Raw genomic sequence first — 26928 nt, forward strand, 5'->3', positions numbered from 1 at the left:
CAAAACAAAATACGAAAGGCATAAATAAAGAGATCAAAAAGGTCCAGGCTATGACATTTTAGTGCAAGACGATGTGAAAGCACAATCCAAGCAAGGAAGCTTCCAAGGAACCAGCCCCGCCCGAACCTTGTGTCGAGCTTTTAAGGGAGCAGATGTAATTCAAATGCAACCGATGCAATCCTGTCATTCTTGTTTTTCTTCACTTTGTATCCAACTCTTAACATGCAGTTAATAGATATTAATTGATATAATACATATAAATAATTTATTAATGTACATAGAAATAGGCAGGTGGATGCCTAGATGACACGTACTGACAATTGCGGCAAGGATTCAATCCAGGTGTCGCAGCTGCATATATAACTGAATTCACCCACCCTTTCACGTGTAAGTACTCTTTTCTTTCCATTGGCCCTCTATGTTTCATCTTCTTCAGATATTCTGAAATTATATATTTGACTTAGACCTACTGGTTCTTTTTTTTTTTGAAAAAAAATGAAGTCTCAACTTTTCCTTCGTATCTAATTCATGTGTATATATAAAAAAATATATATAAGGAACAACAATATTTTCAAACCTCATTAATTAATCACTTTAATCTGCCATATGTTATGTTAGATACTTCTGGGAATTGAAGAAAGGAATATGATAATGACATGGCTTGTTAAGCAAAAGCCTTGGCAATGGGCATAGCAAGTAGCGGCACCTTTATTCTTCCCTTGCATGAGTGGCCAAAACAATTCACGGGACAAAGTTTGCATTGCCCTTTCGGTTTTTCCGCTTTACAACTTAACTTGTTTCCCTGCAACTGTACGCACGTATTACTGTGAGATAAAGTTCCCAACCTAGATGCTACGCCTACCCCCGGCAGCTGCAAAGCAGTTAAACATGTTGCTTTCTTCATAACCATAAAAGCTTCCCTGCATCACAGACTCCTTGACCCATCCCTTGCAAGTTTTACGTATGCTTTGCACTTATAAAAAGTTGCATTAAAGCCAACCCCGTGTCTCCCAAGGAATAGTTATATCAAAACCCCACAGCAGCTAGCAAGTACTCAACCCAACAAATACAATGGAGCCCTCCGCCAATTGTTCCGCATGCGATGCTGGCCATGGCAATGAGACTAGTTATTTGAACGTACCCTTGCTACTCCAACCATCGTACTCTAGATCAAAGTCCTTGCTCTGCGATGAGTTGCGCCGCTTCAGAATAAGCCTCAAGTGGTGTGCACTAGACCACTCCTCACGCCTAGGCAAATTCATATCCTATCTCATGTTTGTCTCCCTCACCGTTTTTGTGCCTATCATAAGCTCCCTCTCGGTTCAAGTCCCATCCTCTTCATTAGCTACAGACACCACCGCCTTCAACCTCCTGGTTCAGTTTCCTGAGTCAGGCTTGGCTTTCTTGGGCTTTTTCACCTTATGCTGCTTCTTCAGAAGATATGGTTTGAGGCAACTCTTGTTTCTCGACGCCCTGCAACAAGATACCACCTTTGTCAGACGTGGATACACTCGGGAGCTGGACAAGGCGTTTCGTTACCTTGCTTGCATACTTCTACCCTCTTTTTTTGTCCAAGTTGCGCATAAGATCATATTCTTCTCCACCGTAAAGATATCGCTGCCTTATGTTAGGTCCGGATTCCCACTGAACTCCATAATGTTTGTGTTGGTGCTGGGGTCATGGGTTTACAGGACGGGTGTGTTTCTGCTCGTCTGCGTGCTGTTTCGGTTGACTTGCGAGTTACAGATACTAAGGTTTGAAGGGCTCCACAAGATGTTCGAGGGGTCCGGGTCAGGGTGTGATGCTGGGGAAATATTTCAGGAGCATGTTAGGATCAGGAAACAGTTATCTGTTACCAGTCATAGATATCGCTTCTTTATTATTGCGTCCTTGGTTGTCATCACCGTGAGCCAGTTCGCGGCTTTGTTAATGGTTTTGGCTTCAAAATCAGAAAAGAGTTTTTTCAATTCTGGCGATCTCCTGGTAAGTGTATATACCAATTACCATGTAGCAGTAGGCAGTAGTAACATTAATCTGAGAAGCAGCGCTCCATATATAATTTCTCTTGGCCTCTTCATATTTTTGTAAGAAATTATAACTAATAAGCAACTTGTTACCGGTCGATCGATAGGTATATATGTATATGTCTTGTTGGGGAAATGAATTACTAGTAGTGTTTATGATGAAATTGGTGGTGGTGCAGGTTTGTTCAGCCGTGCAACAGAGCGGCTTCTTCTTGTGCTTGTTGGGTGCGGCGAGAATGACACATAGAGCCCAAGGAATGGCTTCGGTAGCAACCAGATGGCATATGAGCATTATTATAAGTAGTCTCGCAGGATTAGGGCAGCAGCAGCAGGGGAAACTCCATAACCCAGATACCGACGTGACCCCGCAAGCATCTATATCTAAATGCAACGATGAAAGCGACTCCGACTCTTCATCAGATACACTCATCAGGCTTTCCGCACAACATCCATCCAACTTCCAAACCAGGCAAGCTTTAGGTCGGTTTCTCATCCAGCTTCCATAGTTAGTTATATCTCACTCTGCATTAATTAATTATTTGGTAGATTAATCATATACAAGACATTAAGGACTATTCTATTGGTTTTGGATGCAGTGTTATATTTGCAACACAACAACCGAGGGATCACGCTATTCGGATATGCTCTGGATCGTGGATTGCTTCACACTCTCTTTGCATTTGAGTTCTCTTTGGTGATGTGGATTCTCAGTAAGGTTGTTGTTTTGTCTTAGAATCCCAGTGTTTACTAGTTACTACTCACTGCCAACACCAAAAACCATATTATGTATATGTCTCTGAACATACGAATGGAGAGGATCGAAATATCACAATATATATATATATGTATATATATATTAAATAGCTCATGTCAACAAAAAAAATGCTCCATATGCAATTTCTGTGTAGAAGTAGAACTAAACTAGTTTCATTTACGTTCGTCTTGACTTAATCCATACGGGCAATTTGCTACTCAATTACTATGGATAGAAACTGATGAAAAATAAAAATCCAAACCATCACCTTCCGTTTCATTCTTATTGTTACCAATCACAATTATTGTCTGGGTTAATCAATCCAATCTTTAGAATTGAATATTGAGCTGTTGTAAGTACAAAAAGCTTTGCTTCTGGGCCAGAAGCTACCTGTTCTTCAAATTTTAAAGATTTCCCCACTTGTTCCAGCTCCTTCTTCATTTCTTCTTTCTTTTTTATATTTTATTTTTTTTCTATGTTTCCCTGCAACATGGTAGCATTAGTATGAGCCGTTCAGCCAATTTTCAATATTGAAAAGTTGTCGAACATTCCAGGAGACTCCATGGCCCAATGGATAAGGCGCTGGTCTACGGAACCAGAGATTCTGGGTTCGATCCCCAGTGGAGTCGGTTGGCTGCTATGTCTTGAGTTTTTGATCTTTGGAAATGGCCATGGCTGCCATGCAATGAATTGGATAATGGAAGCAGGCCGGCCTCATTCAAGGCTCGCATGTTGAAATGTATCACTATGACTCATTCAAGTTGGTAGTCAATGATAAACCATATGCTTGAAATTGCACCCTCAATAGAAAGGAAGTTTACAAATATATCTCTTTAGGGCCAATCATTCACATTCCTGGACAAGTTCTGAAAACTGATTGAGAGTGCTTAAAATGTCTCCCAAGCATGCAACAAGCTTGTCCCCTTGACGTCTTATAAAATCTGTCCGGAAGTCCTCAACATTCTTCACATCAGCAGCTGAATGGTCAGCATTCTCTGTAAAATTTTCCTCAACTACGGCATGGATCTGCTCTGCCTTCTCACAAAGTCTTGCCATCATAATCTGCTCCTTTTCTTCTACACTAAACATATGTTTTATGCCCATGTAGCTCATTTCAGGATTTTCTCCTGCCTCGATTCTCCAAGTTCCTTCTTCTGCTTCGCTTCTCTGAGGCTTTTCTTCAGCACAGCTTTCCTGAAGTTGTTCCACCACATGAATTTTCTTCGGCTTTTCGACTGCCCAACGTTTGTGGGGCTTTGCTTCAGCATGGCTTCTCTAAGGAATTAACTGTCTCCTTTGCTTCCTGGGCCCTGATAAGACCAAATAATAAAAGTGCCACATGTTACAAGTTCAACGTCAAAGGTTCCAGCAAACTATTCATATTCTCATTCCTACATTGGCACAAGCACATTTCACTGAAGAGCAATTATGGTTGGTTACAAAAATATCATGAAGATGACAAAAGGCAGAAAAAAGCCACTGGAGACCATCACTGTATCAAATGCAAACATCACAATGCTAGGCCTATGGACAATCTGACAATAGCTTGAACAATTTGATTTCCGAAAGCTGAACTATTCATATTTATCACAACCCACTACAAATTCAATAATGTACAAAGATATATTCTATTTCCTAAAGCACTGCTTTGACAGTTGTAGTAGTAAATAAACAGATAAAATGACAAGACCAACTGCAAAAGAGAAGCGGAGAAAACAGATCACAGTAGGAAAATGGTGTAATAGGTTTCAATGGATAAACAACAAATAATTAGTATACTAACTTTTAGTTGAAAGAAGAAAATGGAGACCCTAGTAAAGTAATACGTAAAAGTTCTATGTCAGGACTAGCCAATTAAGTTTTTTGCAGTGAAAATGACTCAGGTCAGTTAGACGAGATACCATCCATATAAATAGACTTACAGAAAAAAAAAAGAAAAAAGAAAAAGAGTTCCATTGAAAGGAATCCTTCATGAAAATCCAAAAATTAAAGAGCATTCATGCATGAACAAGAACTCAACTGTCTAAGTCACACAATAGTAGAAAGCTTTTAATGAAAAAGCTAGTCTTCTTTGTGGTTGATGCGGTTCAATACTAACAAGGCATTTCCATTGTAAGACATGAAAAATATTTAAGCAAAGCTGATAATGGGCTCCTAATAATTACTACGCAATGAATGAGATAGATACCAACATAATATTCTTCAATGGACTTTGCAGAACGAAATAAGGAACTAAAGAAGCAGAAAATCCCATCAGTATAGCAATGCAGTGTGACCTTCACCAGAGTAAAAGTTGAACTTTACACAATCCACAAGTAGGATTGATGGTGATACTGAAGACAAGTAAGCAAGCAATCTGGTCGGAAACCACATTAGAAGTTACATACATTCAAGAGACTAAACTAAGAGCATGTTTGTACAGTAAGGATAAACCATACCTAGCTCTGCAGTTATTTCAACCATATCATCCTGGGCTTCTGGATCACTGTCTCGGTCAGTACCTGATTTCTCCTCCAGCAATCTAACAACATCATTGATGGCTTTAAACAGATCTTGGTCAAAATTTTCTAGAAGTTCGTATTCTTTTCTCCTTTGACCACCCAAAGACCAGTACGAATCACATAGTGCTGACTGTGACTCCCAACGCTTGATCTTGGTGTAGTCCTGAAGCAACAAGCTCCACTTCCTGCGGCACTGATTTGAAGAGTGTGGCACACCCAAAGCATTGCAATTTTCCACTATAATTTTCCATTTCTGAAAGGAAGACTAAGCATTTGAACAATCGGCCTCAATAGCAGCAATCTCATTGACAAGAATGAGCAGATGCTGTGCAACCCAGTGTGCAGATTCCTCGGAACGTGTTCGTCGAATGCCTGAAGAGCGTGATGGGATGTCATCTTTATGCTCCATCTTTATTTTGCTCGCCTAGTCTAAGAAAAACGGCAGTGGGTGGTTAGGAAAAAAAACAAAAATCAGAAAAAAGGAGGGTCTGCCTGTCTAAGAGGCTAGACAAGATACTGATGGCAACTGGTAATAAATTCATAAACAAACTGGAAATAAAAGAAAAAATTTGACCCTTTGGCATGGATTATTCAATTTGAGCTACGTGCAGAACCTAGCAGTAGCAGCCATCTAGGTTGGCCAAGTGAGAAATTAAGGCATATAGGGTCCAGAAATTCTCTAATTTGACTCACATTTATACACAAACGAAATGAGGAAAGAGAAAGGAGTTAGTACAAGGTCACTGTAAATGAAAGCTAAGACTGTAGCAGATTAAAAGGGAAAAAAAGAAAAACAATATAAACAAATACCTGGAAAGCACAGCCCTTTGGCTGGCGATAGAGACGGGGAGAAGAAGTAACATGGTGGGAGGCTGAGACCCAGGGTCTAGGCTAGCCAAATTTTATCTGAAGGGTTAAATAAGTTAAATAAGAATTAAAATTTTTTAAAAAATAATATATTAAATTCAATCAATAATAAAAATATAAATTTATAATTTATAAAATATAAATAATTAAAAATGATATATAAAATTAATAAATTTTTTATATAATTAAAATTATTTAAATATTATATATTTAAAAAAATTTTATTTTAACTAAACATAAAATGTAAAGTATATAAAAAAATATTCAAGTTAATTTTCTGTTATATAATTAAAGTTAATAAAAACAAATACGTTAATGAAATTTTAAATAATAATGTAATATTATAATTTATATTTAAAAATTATATAATAATTTATTAATTTTAAATAATAAAATAATAAAAAATAATATTTATATAAATATAAAAAAATATGATAAGTAGAAAGTAGATACCACATATTATATAACAAAAAAATATATATATATAGTTAATGATTTATAAAAATTTGAGAAAGAATATTTATAAAAATTTATAATATATAAATAAATAAATAAATATAAATTAAAAAATTTAAAGTTAAGTGAGATAAGTAAAATTATTTTATTATTTATATTAATTATTAAATAAAATATTATTTTGAGAGAGTTAGTAATAGAATATATAAAAACATTTAAAAATTTTTATATGTTATAGAAAAAAATTTTAAAGTTTTGACCCCCCATCACATGCGGAGGCTGCGCCCCTGCTGAGACCCATTCTTCATCTGTTGAAGGATTCAGGAAGCAATATTATCGTCATTTCATTTGCATTACGATTTGTAGCAAGGGAAAGCGACGGTCCAAAAGCGAATCCAGGTTGACCAATGTTTTACGTTTTGACTGAATTTTTTTTGTTTTTATTTATAATTTATTCAAGAAATAAATAAATAAATAAAAACCTCCGTGGGCTTGGGGTAAGTAGGCCTTTGAATTGACCAAAACAGCGGTCTTCGGCCCATATTCAAGTTTGAGCTTTGAACAAACGTCCAATTTATTGCGATTGGAATTCCAGAAAAGAAAAGTAAAAGTTTTGACTGACCATTGGGCACTCGAATTCCAGGTTCCGGTGGTGGACGGATGTTTGGATTTGGCAAATCACCTAATCCTCTCCCAACCTTAGGTGTCTACATTCAATGAATCCAAACTCCAAGAGTAGGATTTTGGTGCTGCTTTGCCTTTAAGTTTTTTGTTTGACTTTCATCACAGGTTTCTGATGCTCAACTTCAGTTATGCTACAGTTTCTCCTTAAAACTCGTATCCTATGCGATTTCCACGCGGAAAACGATACCGCGCTTGCCTGTTACTACTACTAGCTACAATTTGTCCAGGTTCAATGCATCTATAAACATCAGTCCCACGCATTTATTATCCATACCAGCATGACCATGACATGCATACCTTATTTCACATTTTTCAATTATACTTATATTATGTATTTCACCAAAAATATACATCGCAAGTTATGTAAATCCACCCAAAAAAAAAGGGAAAAGAAACAGATGATATGGTACATACTATATAATATGGGACAAGAGGATCCATAAGTGGATGGCATGGCGATGGCAAAATGGCAGCAGCATATACATATCTAAGACAATTAAATAATAATAATAATAATAATAATAATAATATTGTTGTTGCAACTGGCAAGGTATTGTTGATAGTTGAGGCCCAGTTTGAGTTTCGGTCTGGTTTTGGCAGCTATAAATAGTGTCCCAGTGCAACTCGCCTCCTCCACCTCCTCTTCTCCTCTTTCTTCCTCTTTCGGCCTTTGCAAACCATACACAGACCCCAGAAACGCAGAGAGAAAGAAAGGGAGAAGGGAGACGCAAAGCAGGACAATCTTAATCTCAAAGCCCAGCATTGTCTCTCTGTTTCTCTTCTGAAGTTGCCTGCCGCCACCGTCCTCGCTTGCTGTTTTCAGATCCAGGCAACGCATTCTCTCCTTCATATCTATCTATACATCTTCTTGTAAGTCCTCTCTCCTCTTTTTCGTTTCTCGCTTATGCTAACAAGAATTAAGGACCCCAAACATCCTTTTCTTTGGTTTTTTTTTTTGTTTTTACTTCATCGTGGAATGTATTCCCGCATTCTTTCATTGTGTTTTTATTACCTTTTCTTTCTTTTCTTAAAAAAATAAAAAGTAAAAAATACTACAAGTGGCATATATCTGCCATTGGCGGGGTACTCAATAAAGAGGGAACAATAACAACAAACCTGGTTTTGATTTTCACCTTCTCTTCTTGCAATTTTCTTTCTCCCTCTTACATTTTAATTTCCCCCTTTTTCTCTTTCTTTTTCTTTTTTCTAGTATTATTAGTTTTCTTGCTTTTGCCCTGCCTGCCTGTTTAAGTTTTCTTAGTCATGATTTGGAATTTGAGGACAGTTTTTTGAGCGCGGGTAGATAGGTTGAGCTATGATTCCTTCTCTTTCTCCTGTGATTCTGACTCAACTGGGGCCAACACTATATTTGTAACTTGCTTACATTTGTTGGGCTTGGATGAGTATGACAATGACTGCAGCGATTCATAAAATCATGACCAACAACACTTATTCTCTTAGTCTTTGCTATCAAAATGAGCTACCCAAAGACATTGCCTTGCCACAACTTGTACATTGACCAATCCATAAAAAAGATTTGTTGTCATTGTTTGTCATGTTGTGACACATGTTTTTGTTTTCATCTCATTCTATGATGAAGAATTAACGGTATCAACTTCATTTCTCAGGAGTTTTACAACTATGGTTTTCTGGGTATTTGGTTATGGTTCACTGGTGTGGAACCCTGGGTTTGAGTACGATGAGAAAGTCATAGGCTTCATCAAGGATTACAGGCGTGTTTTCGACCTTGGTAAGTATTTTATTCATATGCTACAACATTCTCTTGTTGTCAATGTTTGCCTTATATATTATTTTACTGCTTAATCATCTTTATTCCATATGACAGCATGCATTGATCACAGAGGTACACCTGAAAATCCTGCAAGGACTTGCACCTTGGAGCTCATTGAAGGAGCCGTTTGTGTAAGTAGCAGCTGGCAGCAACTCTTTCATGTCATATAATCTACTAGTTATCAAGTTTATGCCTTTGATTGTTACCTTCTGATATACTTGCATTTGTTGCTGATTATGAGAGGCAGTCATAGAGCAAGAGATCAGGATACTGTGATTTGTCTGTTGATTACTATTGCTTGTTATTAGTAGTCTTATTAAGAGCTGCATGTTTTCTTTGTTTGCTAACTCTTTAATATCTTTTTCAGTGGGGTGCTGCTTATTGTGTTCGGGGCAGTCCTGAAAAGGAAAGGGCAGCAATGGAGGTATCTCACTTTACACTTCACAGTGCTGTATTGCTATTTATATTTTATGTTATAGAAGGACGATTTTAGAGGCACTTAAAATCTAATGCTCGTTTGTTTCATTTTACTATTCTTATTTTTAGATGTTCTTTGTTTGAATTAATTTGCACATTATTTAGAAACAAAATTGATGTTATCTTCAATTTGTAGTACTTGGAGCGGAGAGAATGCGAATATGATCAAAAGACCCTTGTGGACTTTTACAAGGTAAGATTGAGTTTTCTATTTCTCTAGTAATTGGAATTGGTTATCTCTCGGTGTTTGTCTTTTTCCCTTACTTTTATTTATATTTGATTGCTTTCAATCAGGAAGGAGATCCTCTGCAGCCTGCTCTAACTGGAGTTATTGTGTAAGTTGCCCTGCTTATCAGTACATCACATCATTTTTCCAATTATAATATGTGGATGCAAAAATAGTCTTTTGTGTGCATAATTTTCTTAAAAATGATGTTACTGTCTATGCAGTTTCACATCTACTCCAGACAAAGTTTCAAACAAGTATTACCTGGGGCCTGCTCCATTGGACGAAATGGCTAGGTATAGTAAAGGCATACTCTGATCCTTCCATTGTTACCTCTGACCTTTTGATGAAGTTTTTGTTTAGAGTTTTATTGTTAAATATGCTTGTTACGTTTTCAGGCAAATTGCAACTGCTGTTGGACCCTGTGGAAACAATAGGGATTATCTTTTCCTGCTGGAGAAGGCCATGTTTGATATAGGTGAGTCATTTGTCCCCTTGGCACTGAGCAGGAATGTGTCATAACTGTATGAATGCACATATTGAGACGAATATGTTGAATGACCAAATGGAAAAATTTGGGATTTGTGTAAACAGGTCATGAGGATGACATGGTCATAGAGCTGGCAAATGAAGTGAGGAAGGTACTGGGAACATTGGGGAAAGGAATTTCCAAGGAGAAGAAGCTAGTGGGGCCGCCTCAGATGCCGCTTAAATCCCAGACCCCCCTCCCATCAATGCAGTTGCGTCTGCTTCCGGAAGCTGTTGCGATGGATTCCTAGGTTTTTGCACGAAGTATCAGTAACTAGAAGGGCGAACCTTGCTAATGCTAACCCAAAAATGACTCTAGGAGAAGAGTTATCCCATTATTGTTACCGGGTTAACCTTATACGTTGAGCTTTATTGTGGTGAAGACACGAGAGAAAGGATGTAGTAGGTTTAAACTTGTAATGTGCGTTTATTTCAGTTTTCTAATCAAAGAAAATAATACTACTCCTCTTTATGTTTAGATGCGTTTTGAGCTCTTTCAAGATTACCCATTATGCACTATTCATTGAAGATTGCCTTCTTTACTTGATTCTTTTCAAGTTGCCAATGATGCATACAGAGATAAATTGAAAAGAAAAAAATAATGAATGCGTCGTCTTTGCAAGGACATAAAACAGGATCAATATGCCCCATGGCCTATCCTATCTATGCATGTATGCGTGAATGAAATAAGTAAATAAAGCATAAAAGTATAATTAATTATTTGACATGATGAAGCAAATAATTACCAACAAGTAGCCACATATCTCTCACATAAACAATATTAATTTGATGCGGCAATAATGTGAATTTTAATTATGGAAATATCGTCACTTGTTATTAAGTTTTAAATAATATATATATATATATATATATATATATATAATTTTAGTTTGAGTGAGCATGCTGTGTATGTTAGTACATACGTATCTCCCCCCGCAAAAAGACTTGAGAGACAAGTCAGGCGAGTAGAAAAAGAACAAACGCATCTTCATTCTTCTCTTCTCTTCTCTTCTCTTCTCTTTCTCTGTAGGTAAAAGCTCTTTAAATAGTTTGTAGCATAGCTGAGCGTGAAAGCCAACGCCAATTACGAATACCAACCAAATGGATCTGAATATGAACCTCAACGCCCCTCACTCCATGGGCACAACCATCATCGGAGTCACCTACAACGGCGGTGTCGTCCTCGGCGCCGACTCTCGTACCAGCACCGGTACGCTATTCCTCTCTCTCTCTGGTTTTTTCTTTTTGTTTCAAAAAATTGTAATATTAGGTATTTGAATTTCTAAACAAGGGTTTTTGTTTGTTATTTTGATCGATTAGGGATGTATGTTGCTAACCGGGCATCTGACAAAATTACGCAGCTCACTGAGAATGTCTACGTTTGCCGCTCTGGATCCGTAATTCTTATTTTTCTACTCACTCCCTTTATTCCCCTTCACAAATTTTATTTGTGGATTTTTAGATGTGATTGTCCTGTTTGCAGGCTGCCGATTCCCAGATTGTTTCCGACTATGTCCGCTATTTCCTTCATCAACATACGTCAGTTCTTTCTTATGCTTTGCCTCTAATTTACTACTTATTATTTGCTTTGCTATTTTGCCCTTTGCAAAGACTCTGTCAATCTATCTGCTCCAGTAAAAGTTTGTTGCCATTTGAGATTCTGACTTTACTAATTCTAATGCTTAAGGAGCTTCAATGGCAACATTTCAACAGTCAAAACTCAAAATTTTTGACCCATTTATGATGGCCCTCAACATAATCTAGTCCTTCACCTAGGTAACTCTAGTTGCAGTTCCAAAACCAACGTCTCGTCTCATTTCCACACAATTACCTTGCTATTCCTTACAACTTGTATATACCAATTAGCTTCAGCAATTTGCACACCGTATCTACAAATTGCTTTGATCTTTTTCTGTTATGTTTACGTGATAGGTGATTCTTGGGGTATTATTCTGTTGGCACTTCTTGTTATCACTCTATATGAGATTCTAGTTTCGAACTTCCAGTATGAGTGATTGTTTAACAGCTTTTCTCTTTTCTTTTTTTCTCCCTGTACCGCAGGATACAGCTAGGGCAGCCTGCAACTGTCAAAGTTGCTGCAAACCTTATCAGGCTACTATCCTACAATAACAAGGTTTGAGCTTACCGTTTACAAAATTTGCTTGACTATTTTGTCAATCTTCGTCCATTTTTCCTTTTCCATTCTATTTATTCCTTCCCTTTTTTCCCCAATGTTACTTTGGATGATAAATTTAGTGTCTATTTGTACACCCCTCCCTATTGTACAGGTTTTTTATGTACAATTTGTCAGCACTTACACTCACTGGAATCATACTGTACTTTTGCTGCAATTGTCTGCTGGATTTATATTTCTAGGAGCAAATGGTGATCTTTTATCTTTTTCCTATAATTCATGTTTATATGCTTGACTCAGTTCTATTTATCTTGAGCAGAACATGCTTGAGACTGGCCTTATTGTTGGTGGGTGGGATAAGTACGAAGGTGGTAAAATATATGGAATTCCTCTTGGTGGAACACTGATTGAGCAGCCTTTTGCTATTGGAGGTATGCTATTCTCTTCTCTTGAACTTTATGTATCCTTTCCCTCCAATTTCAGGAATTAGGCTTGGTTCCTGTTTATGTTTTCCAGTGGTATGGTACCGTACATAGCTTTTTGGTTCGTTCTGGTGAAATGCTGGCTAGCATCATCGAGTATTGTAGTTACATTTATAGACATGCATGTGTTTTTATAGAGTTGACATGTATATAGTCTTGTTCAGCTAGAGGTTTCTCTACCTACTATCTGCATATTGCTCAGACTGTTGGTTGGCCTTTTTATTACCTTCATTCAGCTTGAGAAATTAGGTGTTAACCCTAAAGGTTCAATGTAGTCATGTAACTTTCAGAGATTTTGGCTGATATTGTTGCTCATATAATTTGAAAGCAGTGAGTCAGTGGCAAAATATGTGAAGTCTTCGCATAATAAGTTAACTGATGAAATTATATTTAACTATTTTTTTTTTCAAATTAGGTTGTTTTGCCCTGATGACTAATGATTTGCTTAGTGTTAATAGTTCATTAACTTTCAGGAATCAATTTCCAAATCATCTCATAATCTCTACGCTTATTCAGGGTCAATTAAATTTTGTTGAAATGGTGTATTTGGCTGTAATTCCTGTTTGCAAAGGCTTCAACCTAATCTTTTATCATTTTGTTTCAACAATAACAGTTTTTGCTTCTGTAAAAGTATTATATAGTCAGTTACTCAAAATTCTAGATCACCGAGTTTCTACTATTGACAACCTAAAGTATTGGGAGTGTGGCTAAAAGTATGACGTGGGCTACTATCTCATTTGGTTTGACGTGCATTGCACAGGATCTGGGTCCAGTTACCTATATGGGTTTTTTGATCAGGCATGGAAGGAAGGAATGACAAAGGATGAAGCTGAGGTACATTTGTTTTAGTCAAGATTGACAGTCATATGTTTCATGTTTTCTTTTAACAAATTATATGGATAGTTCTTATTGGTTGGTTGACCATAGATTCGTTGTTAATTGTTTTATGGAATTTCATTGCAGCAACTAGTGGTTAAGGCAGTTTCCCTTGCCATTGCTCGTGATGGTGCTAGTGGGGGTGTTGTTCGCACTGTCATTGTAAGAGATTTCACACCTCTAACTGAATGATACTTGCGCGGGTAGTTTGAAGTGTGTACAGCATCTAACCTTGCTTTGTATTTTGTGTTGCAGATCAACTCTGAAGGAGTGACGAGGAACTTCTACCCTGGTGACAAACTTCCACTGTGGCATGAGGAATTGGAGCCTCAGAATTCGTTACTGGATATACTGAACTCATCGAGTCCTGAACCAATGAATATTTAATCAAGGGGACTCATCTCTTAGATGGTGTCTCACTGCGGACTGCTTATTTCTTCTTATGTTTTTAGTTGAGTTGAAAAACAATGATGTAACTGTGGGTTGACTCGGAATGCAGTTTTATTGGTTGATGAAATATGTTTGGATGTTGTGGGAGCTTATTTTATTATAGATGTGATGTTTGCGTACCGGTAATGATGTTTGGGGCAAAAGAAGAGATGGGATGACTTCACTGCTTTTGGATATCGTTCACGATTCACAGGCAGTACAGTGTTTACTGTTGATATGATATGAAATTCACAAGAGTGAGTTGCCATAAAAGACTGCCTATGGGCTTAGACCTGTACTGGGTTTTACACTTATAAACAAACAAAGAGGTTAGTTCAAGAAAACAAACAAGTTTTAATTAATTAATTAATTTATACTTGAATCTTCTCACGAGAAGAGAAAAAGAAAAAGGACAGCAAACAAATATTGATTTAATTGTATAGTAAAATATTAGTATTTGGGCTCTGATGTTGCGGTTAAGAGCAGGTTGGCACTTGGCAGGGATCCAAAGCCCAAAGTGGAGAGGAGAGAAGAGGATTTTCATTTTATAAACAAATAATCTAATCTAATTAATCATCCAAAGAGCGCGGAAAGAGAAGAGAGGATGAGTGCTATGGCGATGGCGAGTGCGACTCCGAGTGCGAGTGCAGCAGCAGCGCACAACGTATTCGTATATGGAAGCCTATTAGCAGATGATGTGGTTCGCGTCCTCTTGAATCGAGTCCCCCTTTCCTCCGCTGCTCTTCTCAATGGCTTGTTCGTTTTCTTCCCTCCCCTCCCCTCCCCTCAATTCCTTTCTTCTTCTTCCCCCTGCTTTTTCACAATTTGTTTGCGTGCTGTGCAGCCATAGATTTAGCATTAAAGGACGCGTGTATCCGGCTATTCTCCCTGTCCAAAACCATCAAGTTATTGGCAAGGTGTCTCCCATTCCTTTTCTTTTTCTCTTGTATCCAAGAAACACAATTTCAGTCTTAAAATTCCTCTTCAGGTGTTGTTTGGAATCACGGATCCTGAATTGCATATTCTGGATGAATTTGAGGATGTTGAGTACCAAAGGTCCCTCGTTGAGGTCTCCTCGCTGGTCAGTCTGTCTTTTACATCTTTCTCACCTTGTTTGCTTTCTTTCACCTTCCTTCCTATTGCTCATATCTTGATTCATCATACGCCCATTGCCAACTCCAAAACACACCCTTCTTCATTAAAAAAGAAAATTTATTGCATTTCTTCTTGTTTTCAGAACAGAAATTCTGTGCAATCTGCGGTGCTGCTAATTAAAAATAAAATTGAAGACTGTCTGTCGTTGCATTATGCAGGAAAGTTCCGATAAATTGCAAGCTCACGCTTATGTCTGGTCCAACGCAAATGATCCCAACTTGTATGGACACTGGGACTTTGAGGTATTTTCAGTTTTCTTCTTCGCTACTCTTCAATATAGTCTGCTAATAATTGACACCAGAGATGGATGGAGTGTGATTTGAGATTTTACTATGCAATAATACTATAAATTTTCAAGGTCCACACAGCTTCATGTTCCTTAATTCCTTCCAAGCTGCTATGTTGGTAAATAGAATGGCCCTTTGGCATTCTAGTCTAGTGTGTTAGTTTGATGTTTTTGAAGAGGAGGTAGCAGTGTGTGATTGTTCAGATGACCTTCATCCTGATGTTACCCCAGAAAACTGTAAACATATTGTCAAAAAATGAAAATCCGATGTAGCAATCACTTAAGCAGGGCAGGTAAGAAGAGGCTAATGTGATTGCCCCAAATTCAGTGAAACATAGTTTCCTTTGCAATTTGTGAATAAGTAGTGAATTATTGTGTTTGTTGCATGTGTTAAAAAGGAATGGGAAGGAGCTCATAAGGAAAGCTTTATGAAGATGACTAGTGGATTTATGGAAGAACTGGAGCTGCCGGAATCAAAGGCAAGAGTGGCCACTTATGAATCCTTCTATCACCAAGATGCTGAAAAGTGACATGCATTCTTTTTTCCGAATGTAAGGATATTCTATTGTCCTCCATTGCTGCCGGCTATTGTAGTTTGTTTTGCTTTTGCATGAATAATGCAGACGGAAGATATAAATATTACCGTCATTATTTTTGTGAAAGAGGAAAGATGTTATCAATGGGGGGAAGGGATGATATCTGGTTGAGATTAAAATGAAAAATAGCAGCTCAAAGGCATATCCTTACATTTGGAAGGCTGGCTGCCCAAACAATTACATTTCTTATTTCATACCTGAAGCTAGACCGCACTTTTTCATCAGCCTAAACCAATTGCAACTATAAAAAGGTCCAAAACATGTTGACAATTTACTCATAAACATGTGTCTGTCTCTGTGGGAAAGATTTTTTTATTTTAAAGATTCTAAATTTAATCCCATAATAAATGAATTTATTAGGCGGACAATTTCGGGGGGAGGCGGCGGCGAATTCTCAAATGCCCAAACTTGCCCGCACCAGGGGATGACCCTTCAAATATAAACGGCAAATACCCCGTTGCTCTTTTGTACCTCTGCTGAATCTGAAACGATGCACAAATTTGCAACTCATTATCTTACTATATATAATAGTACTAGAAAAGGATTACTCTACTATTGTTGTTCAACACTAGTTACCTCCAGAATGTGTTGGCTGCTTCCCAGTGAGTTCCTGCCAATCACACACACTGTTCCACCCGAACCCCCGCCTGTAATTTTAGCTCCATACAAAGTTCCATCTTCACCTTTACCTAATTTACAGTGCTGCATTTCCTGCACCAACTCCACTAGTCTATCTGTCCCATCAGACCCCAGTCCGCACGCACTATAGCTGTAGTGGCACTGCAATTGCAAATGTGGTTTCAAATTAACACCTTTCGCATCCACTAAACACGCACTTTCCTTCAACAATTATTTTAAAAAACTTTTGCCTATACCTGGTACAACAGTTCCCCAAGTGCCGTCAGCTGCTCATCTGAAGATTCTGACGTCAGCAGTGCCTTGAAGGCCTACACGTAAAAGCACGCGAATAGTTGGTAAGGGAAAAACATGTGTCATAACAAAGTATGCATGCATGCATATCACCCACAAACATCTCAAGGTCAAATCACAAACCTTGACCCTGAAATTTTCATACACAGGATGCTTAGCGGCAGCTGTCACTGCATACGTTCGTTTCTTATCAATTACTGTAACTGTATCACCATGATCACTATACTTCTCCAAAAATGTATCACCAATCATTGATTCAGGAAGTAGCTTCGCATAAAGAGCTTCATATCTGTAGCATAAGACCAACTCAAAACGACAAAGTTTTCTTAAGTCATAACAACACTGCTAGTTGTCCACAAAAATAGCTTCTTCACTCTCGAATTAATTCAAGGTAGTAACATCTACAAAAGAGAAAGCCTTATAAAACACCATTACCTGTGAGGTGTCAAGTTGCATAAATAATCTAATGAAGCTTCAGCTTCAAGTAATTCCAATCCATCATTGTCCAATTCATCAGGAGATACCCCATTAGCAGTCGACAGTGATTGAGACAATTTAGTAGATGCTATAGCTTTTATCATCTTTCGGCCCATGAAGGCTCCTACTCTAACAGAACCATAGTCTGCACCTCCAACACTGCCGCATTAAAAAAAAAAAATCCAACAAATAAGAAATGCGAATTACTATAGCAAGGAAAAGGTAGGTCCATAGCTACTGAAGTTAGTGAGAACCATTAAAAGCTTTAGAGTAATTAAAAGATCATGAATAACTAAAAGATCATGAATAACTGGAAGGTATTCGACTTTATGCATGTTTTAGAGTGAAATATGAAGGGTGACTAACTTTGTCTTAGTATAGTCAAATTTTCAACTCAGCATAATTAGCCAAGAAAACAAGCATGCACTGTAAACAATGTCCATTACTACTACAAGCTCAGCAAAATTACAAAAAAGAAAGGACAGAGCATTTATGGACCCAATACCTGTGCCGTATTCCTGAATCAATTCCCCAAAATCGGATATGACTGGGAATTGCTACAAGTCCAACTATCTCAGCAGGCTGCATAAGACAACCATTGATTTGAATGTCAGTTAACCAGCAAAGGAACTTCTGCATAGATTTACTCTGCAGCAACAATGATGATTACCTGGCAAACCATTGCAAGTAGTTTATTTGCTTCACCACAGGCTGAAGTCATTTGGTCCATAACACCACATGGAGCTCCTACAATGTGATTCTCCACCTAAAAAACAACTCAAAGAAATAAGCAAAGCAACATATATACCTGAAGCATCTCTTCTGGAATGTAAGAAGAAGATATTAATCGGAGGATGGCACCCGACTACAATACCTTTTGGCAGAGCAGGGCAAGATCTCTTGGACTGATGCTCAATCCTGCAAAGTATGTAAATGAAGGTCTAAATAAAATCTCACTCCAAAATAAAGATTAACTCTATCTGCCTGTAAATGGTCTAACTCTAGGAAAGACTGCTTTTTTATATGATCTAAACATAAACAAGATGATCAGGGTTAGAGAAAAAGATTAGTAATTAAACAGAAAAGCTTCAAATTTTCCAATTATTTCACTGATTGAACAGTTTATATTATGAAGCATTGCATACTCCAAAATCTATTTTCTTAAAGTAGCCATCCTCTCTTCAAAGATTCCAATTCTTCTGAAAGACTTCATTCATTTATCTCTATGTAGTTATAGTCCTCATGTATCTCATAACAAACTACTGCTTTCCAACTAAAAACACAACCAGTTTTGTAATATGTAGAAACAGGACTGAGGAAATGTAATAAACAGCAGAGAAGTTATGCAAGGGAAATGAGAATGTTAGAAATACCATGAGCAGCAGCAATAGCTGACATGCTAGCAACTTCCACAGAGGCGGAAGAAGAGACACCTTTGCCTTCTGGAACTGCAGAAGAGACCTGTAAATAGCTGAAAGTAATTATCTAGACAACAGCAGCAGTGTTTGTGATATATAACAGAGAGATGTCGGAATTTATCAGATTAAATAACTTGTAAAATTAATTTCATACAAAAACAAAAAAAATTCACACTTCATAGATCAACATACTTAATGAACGCTTTCATATGCCATGCTACTTTGTGCATTCGTTTCTTTCCTTTTTTTCTATTGAGTACACAACATATAAGCAGCTCCATCAATACTTCATGTATTTCTTTTCTATTAAAATAGTAGTACAGTTTTACATATCTCAAGTAAACTTGAAGTTATGAAATTACAAGCTATATGTAAGCAGCCCTGTCAAACATTAATCAAATTAATAAAAAAGATAGTTGAATGTGGAGAAACAGAGAAAGAAAAGTTGGCAACAGCAGCAGCATAAGAGAATTCCAAGGGGTAGATATCAATTCAACAACAGTATACACAATGAAGAAAGCACCCTCTTACCAGCATGCTGATACTATCCTCAAAGCGTACACCTAATTCTTTCATCAAAACCAAAATTGTCCCAGCAACATATGCTGCCCACCTGATATATGAAACACATAATTAGTATATAACGTAACAAAGATGGATAAATCAAGCAAGAAGAAGGACCCACTTTTGGGACGGATCTTGGGCGAAGTATTTTTTTGCCTTCTCATATGAAATCGGTTGCTCTCCTTCCATAAAGTCAGCTAAATCCATGTCAAAAGTTGGGCCACGATTGCTCAACTCTGAACCATATGATACCTGATACAACCAATTGGAGCTTAGCAATATGCAACTAGTACAGCATTTTTATTTAAAAATACATGTATATTCTTTTTCTTATCCGATAAGAACTTTGTTTGATAGGATTTAAGCCTAATGTGAAGATTTCCAGCACATAATTTGGCTATTCATTTGCAAGGAAGATTAAGATCTGTTTTATTTAACATGCCAGCATCATTCCCTCAGAAAACAAGAAAATTATTCAGTCCATGTTGGTGAGAAACAAGTTATTCAACTAATGATATATACAATTTGCAAGACAGGCATTGGTCCTTGTCCTTTTGCATTCTGCCGAGCAAGTGCATGTTTCCAAAGCCTGTGTTTACTTGGATGATTCCTTTGCACTGCTACATGGCAGGCTTCCCTTATAGGCATCTGTCAGAGAAGAAATGGTTAAGAGGAGAAAAGATTAGAATTAATTCCATTGGGATACATTAATAAATCATGCGGCAAGAAACAAACCAAAATTCTACAGAATGGCACACATATAAGAGAGTAACTGTAAGAACTGGAGAAAGAAAAATCTAACCTGCAATACTAGGCTGCCTGAGTAGTCTGCAATGCCTCCCATAACATCCAACCTTCCAGGTGCCCTAGTCACAAAGACATCCTCCTGTACAAAAATAACACATAAAGCAATCAACAACCTGAAGCCTGTCTCAAAGTTAAACACGACTCTTGCCTGAAGCACGTTCCAGTTTTGAAAGCTCAGTAGAAAAACAGTTACTTAGCCTAAAATGAAACTGTCTGTCCTTCCACACTGAAAAGTGACAAGATTGAAACAAGCAACAACTGTTTATGTCCATCCAGTGTTTATATAATGCATGAAAATAGAACTTTTTTGCTCAATGGCATGAAAAGTCTAATACGCAGGTTAAAAATCCAACTGATAGATACTACGACTATACAAGAATACATTATTTTTCACATGTTCCTAGCTCAAAAAAATTTATAAAAAAATACATCATGTAAAATCATCATTGGAGACAGTTGCTAATAATGCAATCAGGAAGGCATATACAGGATAGGAAAATTTTGTTGAAATTGTAAAATGAATAAATTTTAGTTAGAATGAGCATAACCTCCCAATTAAAAAGCCCAGCAGCAGCCTTTCGTTCACGCATCTGGCGCTTCTCACTATTCTTTTCAGAAACATAAACATTGTCAAGTTCTACCAAGCCATTTAGGAAACTCATTGTATCTGAAAGACCTTGAAGATCTCCATGAAGAATTTCAAAGTCTTCAGTGCATCTACAAAAGAAACAAAATGTGTCAAAGAATGACAATTGAATCCATCTTTATCATCACTACTAATTAAGATAGATAAAACTCACAAATCTGTGATCGAGTTGCTCTCACTCATCTTACAAGTTGGCGATCCAGTACTTAAACCAAGTTCATTTTCAGCATTTGTATACCATTCAGGAATGCTGACATCTCTTCCAGGGACCCTTTGCAGTTGATACCCAAGAATTATGGCATCACGCAACCTTCTAGCACCACTCAACTATATAAGGCAATAAATGAATCAGATAGCATTTGAGGGAAACAAAAGTTGCTTAAAACACATTTTGAATTACCAGTTTAGATGGCTATTCTAAGCAGCAACTTTTAAAAGCTGTACTAGCTTATCATGAGTGCTGGTACCTATCTGCATTATGCCAATATAACTCTGCTGTTCCAGAGTATATAAATTTGACTCCATGAAAGGCAATCTCAGCCACAAGAATTGCCTTCGTAGTCAATATGATTTAGTTTCTGCTTATTTTCTTAGAATTGTAACCACAAAGTGCCACTTACATCACCATAACACAACATCCCTTCTGACATGCATGCACAATCATGAAATACATCTCTCCTTTAAAACCGCAGGAGAAAGAAAAACTTCTCAACTTAGAATTTTTTCACAATTCCTCTATTCTAGTATTCCTAAGAAATATGAACAACATAAGGTATGATGTTTCTTTTGGGGCTATAACAACGAGGTTCAGAGTTCTAGCAATTATGATGTACCTTATCTGAAGCATAGTTCTTGCCAATAGCTGTCTCCTGCAAGATGTGAGCTGCCACCTAAAATTTTAACATGACATCAGCAAGTTACCCCAGATTATTATTTTTAGGCAATATTAGTAATTAAAACCTAGAATTTTCCTCCAACCTAACCCACCCCTTTCTCTCCCCCCCCCCCTCCCCCCCCTTCACCGGATAACAACCAATGCAATCAAAATACTGAAATGAATAAAAGGATTTCTATTTCTAACAGTCGATATGTCAGTAAATTTAATGTTTTTTAAGTCATACAAAAATGTTGGTGATCGTTCCATGGAATGGATATAAATATCTAGAGTTTAAGGTTCATATTTTAGCTTTCATCTCCCCACTGCATGCTCCAATTGATCATTTTTAAGTGAGTTGTAGACTTTCCTATCAATAAAATTTATAAGTTAAAAAGCAGATTAATTGCCATGCACTGGTCTTCTTGTTTATAATTGCATAACTAAAAGCTCTCAGATGCATATGCAACATGTTTAGAAAATTAGTAAAACTCAAGAAAAAGTAAAAAGATACCTCACCACCATTGATGCCTCCCTCATAGCATGGTTTTAAACTGATTGCACGTTCAAGATAGGGTTTCCAATGACCAGTGAGTAAATCCCTCCTAATCATCTCAACACCACTTTGATAAAACTGTGTAGAAGATAATAATATCTTAATCTAATTCTTGATTATTTCTCATTTATTCAAAGTTCTTGATAATTAATAAGGATATAAATATGTAGAGGTGAGTTAAACAAAAAAAGTGATGAAAAGAAAGGTACCTCAAGCATATTTCTTAAGAAGGGCTCCTCATTGAAGTAATCTCTTCGTACAAAGACAAAAGGTAACTTATATGCCAAGGCTTCACTGACAGTACCATATCCAATTTTTCCTGAGACAATGAAGATCTTATTGAATATTACTTATCACTCATCTAATACAGTTTTGCATCAAGAAAAATTTTTTTACTAACCAAGCATACAGTCAGATGCCGCTATAAGATCAGGTGTGTATGCATCTTTTGGAAGCTTTATAAAATTAGGTGGAAGCTCCTGGGTATCAGAAGCACCACAAACCTGGATCATAGAACAATATTGAAGATTACCACATCAAGCCAGACAGTATGATTATATCAGAGCAATTCGTAGAGACAATTGAATGTGCAGCCAAAAGATGTAAGCAGTATTCAAGATACCAGGCACAGCCAACCAGAAGGTAAATACTCCTCCTTCAACTTCCACCCTGCAGGCTGCATGTAAGCAACTGAGTAAATACGTTTACTTTTCAATCAAACAGTCATCTGTCGACACATCAACATGTCATACAATACACTATCTAACAAATTTCACTTGTTAGATTACTCTAGTTTTAACATGATAAATGTATTCTACGTTAATTGATAGTCAGGTTAATAGCTAAATTCCTGCATATCAAGTTCGTATACTGATCCAGAAAATAAAAAGCACTTAATGTGTTCAGCTGTTAAACTATTTGCACAATTGAACAATATCTGAACTGCCAACAACTCCTTTAGCAATTATTTGAATATGATCATTCAAAAAAAATGATACTTCATGTTTATGGGCGTCTGATAAAAGATCTCACCAGCCAAGTCACAACAAAAAAATGATTAAGAAACACGCATAAAGGTAAAAATTATGTAGTTCAACTCCAAGAGAGAAGAAGCCAAAATATAATTCCACCAAAAGTTCCCATGCATAGATGTTTACACCAAATAGTCCAAATAAAATTAGAGAAAACTATCTTGAATTGATAAATTTACTTACCTGTCCACCAAAGTTAAGAATAACTAGCTTTACATCCTCGCCAATTCCAAGTTCCTTTCTCACCTAGATCCAATAGGAAGGGAAAAAGAGCAATCCTTTGAAAACATAGATCAAGATGTAAATTATCTAATGTAAAAGGTATTGTTACTGCCTTGTACCAACCTCCTTGCGAGATTTGTGCAATCTCCTTACAACTAGAGGTACATCAATAACATCACGGAAAGCAGGCACTGTGAAAATAAGGGACAATCAGACACCAATTATTAGACTTCAAAAAATATATAATCAAGGTCTAAATGAAAACATAGGAAATGATGTCTGTATACATACTTGGACAATATCCTGGGAGACGGATGAGAAACTCACAATGTGAATAATCCTCTGCTATCTGCATCAAGGTCTAAAGAGATTAGCACAATCACAAACTTTGAAATAATTGTCACAGAAATTTCACACTTCAACTCTTTTGTCTGGAATTCAAACAATCAGTAATGCAAACATGTTTTAAAGGTGTTATTGACCTAAAAGCAACCAACTGTATACAAAAACTTGAATGACGTGTTTTAGTATGTGATTTAAATTTCTCTACTATTCACAAGATGGTAATCTCTTAATAGGAATATCTCTATGCAGAACTAAAGCCAAAAAAGTTCAGTGGAAAAACACCTAATTAGCAGCTGGAAAAAACTTCCTCATAACAGAAAAGAGGAACCAAAGCAGAAAACCATGATCATAGAATATATGCATCAAACAAGTGGAATATATTAATCACCTGCCAAACTATTGAACGGTGATGATATCCAGCAGCCATTACATACTCTGCATAAATGAAGTCCCAGCTGCAACCATAGATGGGTACAGATTAAAAATGCAGACAATAAAATTTTAGGCTCTGACCATTTCACAAGGGTCAAAAACGTCTGGTACTCAAAACATATTATCAGGGATGAAGGGTTTGAAACAGATTTAGTTTATACAAAGGTGTACTTGTTCCTTGAAAAGAATGTCACCTGAAGTTGGTAACACAGACTGAGCGAATTCCAGCTTCAGCTGCTGCACGGCATGCAACTGGAACAACATCTGAAACCTGTTTCCATTCACCAAAAGCTTGGTTTTAATTTGGAAGGCATGTTAAATATTAGCTACCACAATACACAATTTTACATCTCTTTTCCATTTTGCTTATTAACATAGTGATATGAAAGATTCCATGTGCCAATTCGATTCAAACACTGATAAGTGAATGAACTTCAAAGTACAAACCAGTAAGTCGGCTTTGATGGAGTTGAGCCACTCGACTTCGGTAGCCAAAATAGAATCCCGAGGTTGCACAGCTGTTTCTGAATACTAAAATATAAAAAAAATAAATCGAATTATAAAATATTACAAAAACCCCAACTTAAAAAAGTACAAACAAGGAGGGAGGGGATATAAAATTGTAGATTTGTTAAATAATTTTCAGAGTGATATGGAATTGAAGGAAAAGAATGATGGACTATAACATTATGTTCTATAAACGATAAAAAATAAAATTGAAAGTTTGAAATACCTTCTGCAGGGAGGCAAGACGATCCACGGTCAATGCATCTGCCTGAACTGCTCCACAGTCTAAAACTAGCTGATGTTTTCATAGGGAGAACCATAGATTAGTATAACGGAGCAGAACATAATTTTCACAATTGTTGAAGGAGTTGTCTAATTCTTAACATATTCATCTGTATTGTATTTTATTATATACTGTATAATACAATACGATGATAAGAACATGAGGGGCAAAAAATTGAGTAATTAGAAAACCTTGCGAAGGAAGAGGCGAGGGGACTGAATTTCAGAAGTGAAAACAAAGTCAGGTGCACCGGTGACGACGTGCACATCATGCCCCGCCACAATCAGATTCCGAACAACCTACAAGATATCAATTGACAGCCGTAAGTGATCAGCGGACTCGCCTGGATCAACCGTTACGCAGAATTTGAAAAGGAAAAAGGAAAAACCTCAACAACACGAGTGGCGTGGCCGAAGCCATGACCAGTGACATAGTAAGCAAAGACGAGGTGCTTGATGGATGCACACTCTACTCCATTCTCTTCAATCCTCATATTGCAACTCTTTCTTTCTCTGCTCGTCTAAATTTTTTGATCAAATCTCACCCCTCTAAAGAATACGAATGCTCTTTCCCTATTTAAAAAGAAAGTCTCAACCAAAATCAAATCGAAAATCAAACCTATCATGCAGAGACGTAAAATCATAGAAAATTGGAAACAGCATACATTACACACCGGATAAAGATATGACGTAACGACTCACACATTTCAGGAGAAAGACGGATTTACTTTTTTACCATATTAGTTGTATGCGGTAAAAATAATATCTCTTTCACGGATTTTCCGATTCTCATATCTCTATCTGTTTTTTTTTTTCAAATATTTTTCTTTTTTTTTACTTTTTCTTATTCATCGTCAAAACACTTTCAATATGCCACAACTTCCGATCATTTTCATCCTTTTTTTTTTTCTCGGCAGAGTTTTACTTTAGGCGGTAATCACTGAGTCAGTGCCGAGTTATAATCCGTTTACTGCCACGTCAGCTTTCTTAAAAACCGTTATCCCATTTTATCTTCTTTCTCTTTTTGCAATACCATCCTTTCGCTCCCTCTTATTTACGTACAAGCCTCTTAGATTTCTATGTCATTTTCTCCCAACTCCCCCATATTTAATCATCAATGCCCAATCATACGTTACTTTAATTTCGAAAGTGAAGGGATAGAAATAAGGATATGAGAATAGACAATGTTAATTTAAAAAAAAAATCGAATCTTTATTTAGATTCATTGGAATTATCTCTTTTTAATATTCAATCATAATGGATAAACTCATCCAATATGTTTTGGATTTTTTCTTCATCCATTTAACTACTTTTTGATTAATTACAAGATTTCCATTTTATGAATTTGAGAATGTAGATGTAAGGCAATTTTTTTTCCTAGTTATGTCTTCATCTTATTCATGCATATTTGATTTTTTTAAAATTACATAATGATTAATTAAGCTGTGCAAATTAAATAAGGTTTCATTAATGATGACAAAATTTGGTTCAACCTATTCTAAAATTTTTAATTTTTGACTTGATTAAACTAAATTATTTAGCTTTAATGATAAGTGTTTATGTTTCCTTA

General features: G+C 36.7%; 6 protein-coding genes and 1 non-coding gene across 11 annotated transcripts; 5 read left to right on the plus strand and 2 right to left on the minus strand.

The window, feature by feature from the left end:
* Positions 1-932: 932 nt before the first annotated feature.
* Positions 933-3469, plus strand: LOC18587578 (Ras guanine nucleotide exchange factor K). Of its 4 annotated transcripts, none has more exons than XM_018127359.2 (4): positions 933-1983; positions 2204-2493; positions 2621-2739; positions 3333-3469. In XM_018127359.2, the coding sequence occupies exons 1-3, from the start codon at positions 1072-1074 to the stop codon at positions 2706-2708; spliced, it is 1290 nt and encodes a 429-aa protein (XP_017982848.2). In that variant the 5' UTR covers positions 933-1071; the 3' UTR covers positions 2709-2739; positions 3333-3469. The 4 variants fall into 4 exon arrangements, with proteins under 4 accessions (XP_017982848.2, XP_017982847.2, XP_017982845.2 ...); XM_018127356.2 differs by having other exon boundaries at positions 945-1983; positions 2204-2504; positions 3333-3465; XM_018127358.2 differs by lacking the exon at positions 3333-3469 and having other exon boundaries at positions 936-1983; positions 2621-2864.
* Positions 3335-3407, plus strand: TRNAR-ACG (transfer RNA arginine (anticodon ACG)). The gene has a single exon. It is a non-coding gene; the product is annotated as a tRNA-Arg (tRNA).
* Positions 3470-3562: 93 nt separating the features above from the next.
* On the minus strand, positions 3563-6015 carry LOC18587579 (sequence-specific DNA binding transcription factor). Its single transcript, XM_088809355.1, is given in 2 exon segments — positions 3563-4088; positions 5217-6015. Coding segments are annotated over 2 exon segments (939 nt in total). The 5' UTR covers positions 5689-6015; the 3' UTR covers positions 3563-3621.
* Positions 6016-7825: 1810 nt separating this feature from the next.
* On the plus strand, positions 7826-10787 carry LOC18587580 (ChaC-like family protein). The gene is made up of 9 exons (XM_018126495.2): positions 7826-8156; positions 8915-9036; positions 9133-9209; positions 9446-9502; positions 9692-9748; positions 9850-9890; positions 10006-10077; positions 10180-10259; positions 10376-10787. Exons 2-9 carry the CDS (start codon positions 8928-8930, stop codon positions 10558-10560), a joined length of 678 nt encoding a protein of 225 aa, XP_017981984.1. The 5' UTR covers positions 7826-8156; positions 8915-8927; the 3' UTR covers positions 10561-10787.
* Positions 10788-11225: 438 nt separating this feature from the next.
* Positions 11226-14370, plus strand: PBA1 (N-terminal nucleophile aminohydrolases (Ntn hydrolases) superfamily protein). The gene is made up of 8 exons (XM_007011451.3): positions 11226-11519; positions 11630-11706; positions 11793-11848; positions 12371-12443; positions 12763-12874; positions 13686-13759; positions 13889-13963; positions 14057-14370. Exons 1-8 carry the CDS (start codon positions 11411-11413, stop codon positions 14186-14188), a joined length of 708 nt encoding a protein of 235 aa, XP_007011513.1. The 5' UTR covers positions 11226-11410; the 3' UTR covers positions 14189-14370.
* A 406-nt stretch (positions 14371-14776) lies between these two features.
* On the plus strand, positions 14777-16340 carry LOC18587582 (AIG2-like protein D). Its single transcript, XM_007011453.3, has 5 exons — positions 14777-14986; positions 15075-15147; positions 15219-15311; positions 15544-15627; positions 16070-16340. Exons 1-5 carry the CDS (start codon positions 14835-14837, stop codon positions 16199-16201), a joined length of 534 nt encoding a protein of 177 aa, XP_007011515.3. The 5' UTR covers positions 14777-14834; the 3' UTR covers positions 16202-16340.
* Positions 16341-16344: 4 nt separating this feature from the next.
* LOC18587583 (L-arabinokinase-like) lies at positions 16345-26201 on the minus strand. Of its 2 annotated transcripts, none has more exons than XM_007011454.3 (30): positions 26061-26201; positions 25748-25931; positions 25551-25658; positions 25303-25371; positions 25017-25100; positions 24764-24840; positions 24526-24592; positions 24084-24141; positions 23916-23983; positions 23754-23816; positions 23162-23215; positions 22940-23042; positions 22749-22858; positions 22498-22617; positions 21943-21999; positions 21264-21436; positions 21012-21180; positions 20459-20542; positions 20179-20304; positions 19778-19908; positions 19624-19705; positions 19048-19135; positions 18549-18592; positions 18345-18440; positions 18180-18256; positions 17633-17833; positions 17321-17486; positions 17143-17214; positions 16844-17047; positions 16345-16749 (listed from the first exon to the last, which is right to left on the minus strand). In XM_007011454.3, the coding sequence occupies exons 2-30, from the start codon at positions 25850-25852 to the stop codon at positions 16624-16626; spliced, it is 2982 nt and encodes a 993-aa protein (XP_007011516.3). In that variant the 5' UTR covers positions 25853-25931; positions 26061-26201; the 3' UTR covers positions 16345-16623. The 2 variants fall into 2 exon arrangements, with proteins under 2 accessions (XP_007011516.3, XP_017982886.2); XM_018127397.2 differs by having other exon boundaries at positions 26033-26179.
* Between the last annotated feature and the right edge of the window lie 727 nt (positions 26202-26928).

The sequence above is a fragment of the Theobroma cacao genome, chromosome 9, assembly GCF_053813885.1.
Source record: "Theobroma cacao isolate CCN51 chromosome 9, ASM5381388v1, whole genome shotgun sequence".
Taxonomy (NCBI): Eukaryota; Viridiplantae; Streptophyta; class Magnoliopsida; order Malvales; family Malvaceae; genus Theobroma; species Theobroma cacao.

Excerpts from the sequence above, each read along its gene's own strand:
- LOC18587582 (XM_007011453.3), top strand. The coding sequence starts at position 14,835 with ATGAGTGCTATGGCGATGGCGAGTGCGACTCCGAGTGCGAGTGCAGCA. Across the intron at positions 14,987-15,074 it reads GCTGCTCTTCTCAATGGCTT|CCATAGATTTAGCATTAAAG; the intron begins GTTCGTTTTCTT and ends CGTGCTGTGCAG. Across the intron at positions 15,148-15,218 it reads ACCATCAAGTTATTGGCAAG|GTGTTGTTTGGAATCACGGA; the intron begins GTGTCTCCCATT and ends ATTCCTCTTCAG.
- PBA1 (XM_007011451.3), top strand. The coding sequence starts at position 11,411 with ATGGATCTGAATATGAACCTCAACGCCCCTCACTCCATGGGCACAACC. Across the intron at positions 11,707-11,792 it reads ACGTTTGCCGCTCTGGATCC|GCTGCCGATTCCCAGATTGT; the intron begins GTAATTCTTATT and ends TCCTGTTTGCAG. Across the intron at positions 13,964-14,056 it reads GTGTTGTTCGCACTGTCATT|ATCAACTCTGAAGGAGTGAC; the intron begins GTAAGAGATTTC and ends TTTGTGTTGCAG.
- LOC18587580 (XM_018126495.2), top strand. The coding sequence starts at position 8,928 with ATGGTTTTCTGGGTATTTGGTTATGGTTCACTGGTGTGGAACCCTGGG. Across the intron at positions 9,037-9,132 it reads CAGGCGTGTTTTCGACCTTG|CATGCATTGATCACAGAGGT; the intron begins GTAAGTATTTTA and ends TCCATATGACAG. Across the intron at positions 10,260-10,375 it reads GAAGGCCATGTTTGATATAG|GTCATGAGGATGACATGGTC; the intron begins GTGAGTCATTTG and ends TTGTGTAAACAG.
- LOC18587583 (XM_007011454.3), bottom strand. The coding sequence starts at position 25,852 with ATGAGGATTGAAGAGAATGGAGTAGAGTGTGCATCCATCAAGCACCTC. Across the intron at positions 24,841-25,016 it reads CCATCAAAGCCGACTTACTG|GTTTCAGATGTTGTTCCAGT; the intron begins GTTTGTACTTTG and ends GAATGGAAACAG. Across the intron at positions 23,817-23,915 it reads TGCACAAATCTCGCAAGGAG|GTGAGAAAGGAACTTGGAAT; the intron begins GTTGGTACAAGG and ends TATTGGATCTAG.
- LOC18587578 (XM_018127356.2), top strand. The coding sequence starts at position 1,072 with ATGGAGCCCTCCGCCAATTGTTCCGCATGCGATGCTGGCCATGGCAAT. Across the intron at positions 2,505-2,620 it reads CCAAACCAGGCAAGCTTTAG|TGTTATATTTGCAACACAAC; the intron begins GTCGGTTTCTCA and ends TTTTGGATGCAG. Across the intron at positions 2,740-3,332 it reads TGATGTGGATTCTCAGTAAG|GAGACTCCATGGCCCAATGG; the intron begins GTTGTTGTTTTG and ends CGAACATTCCAG.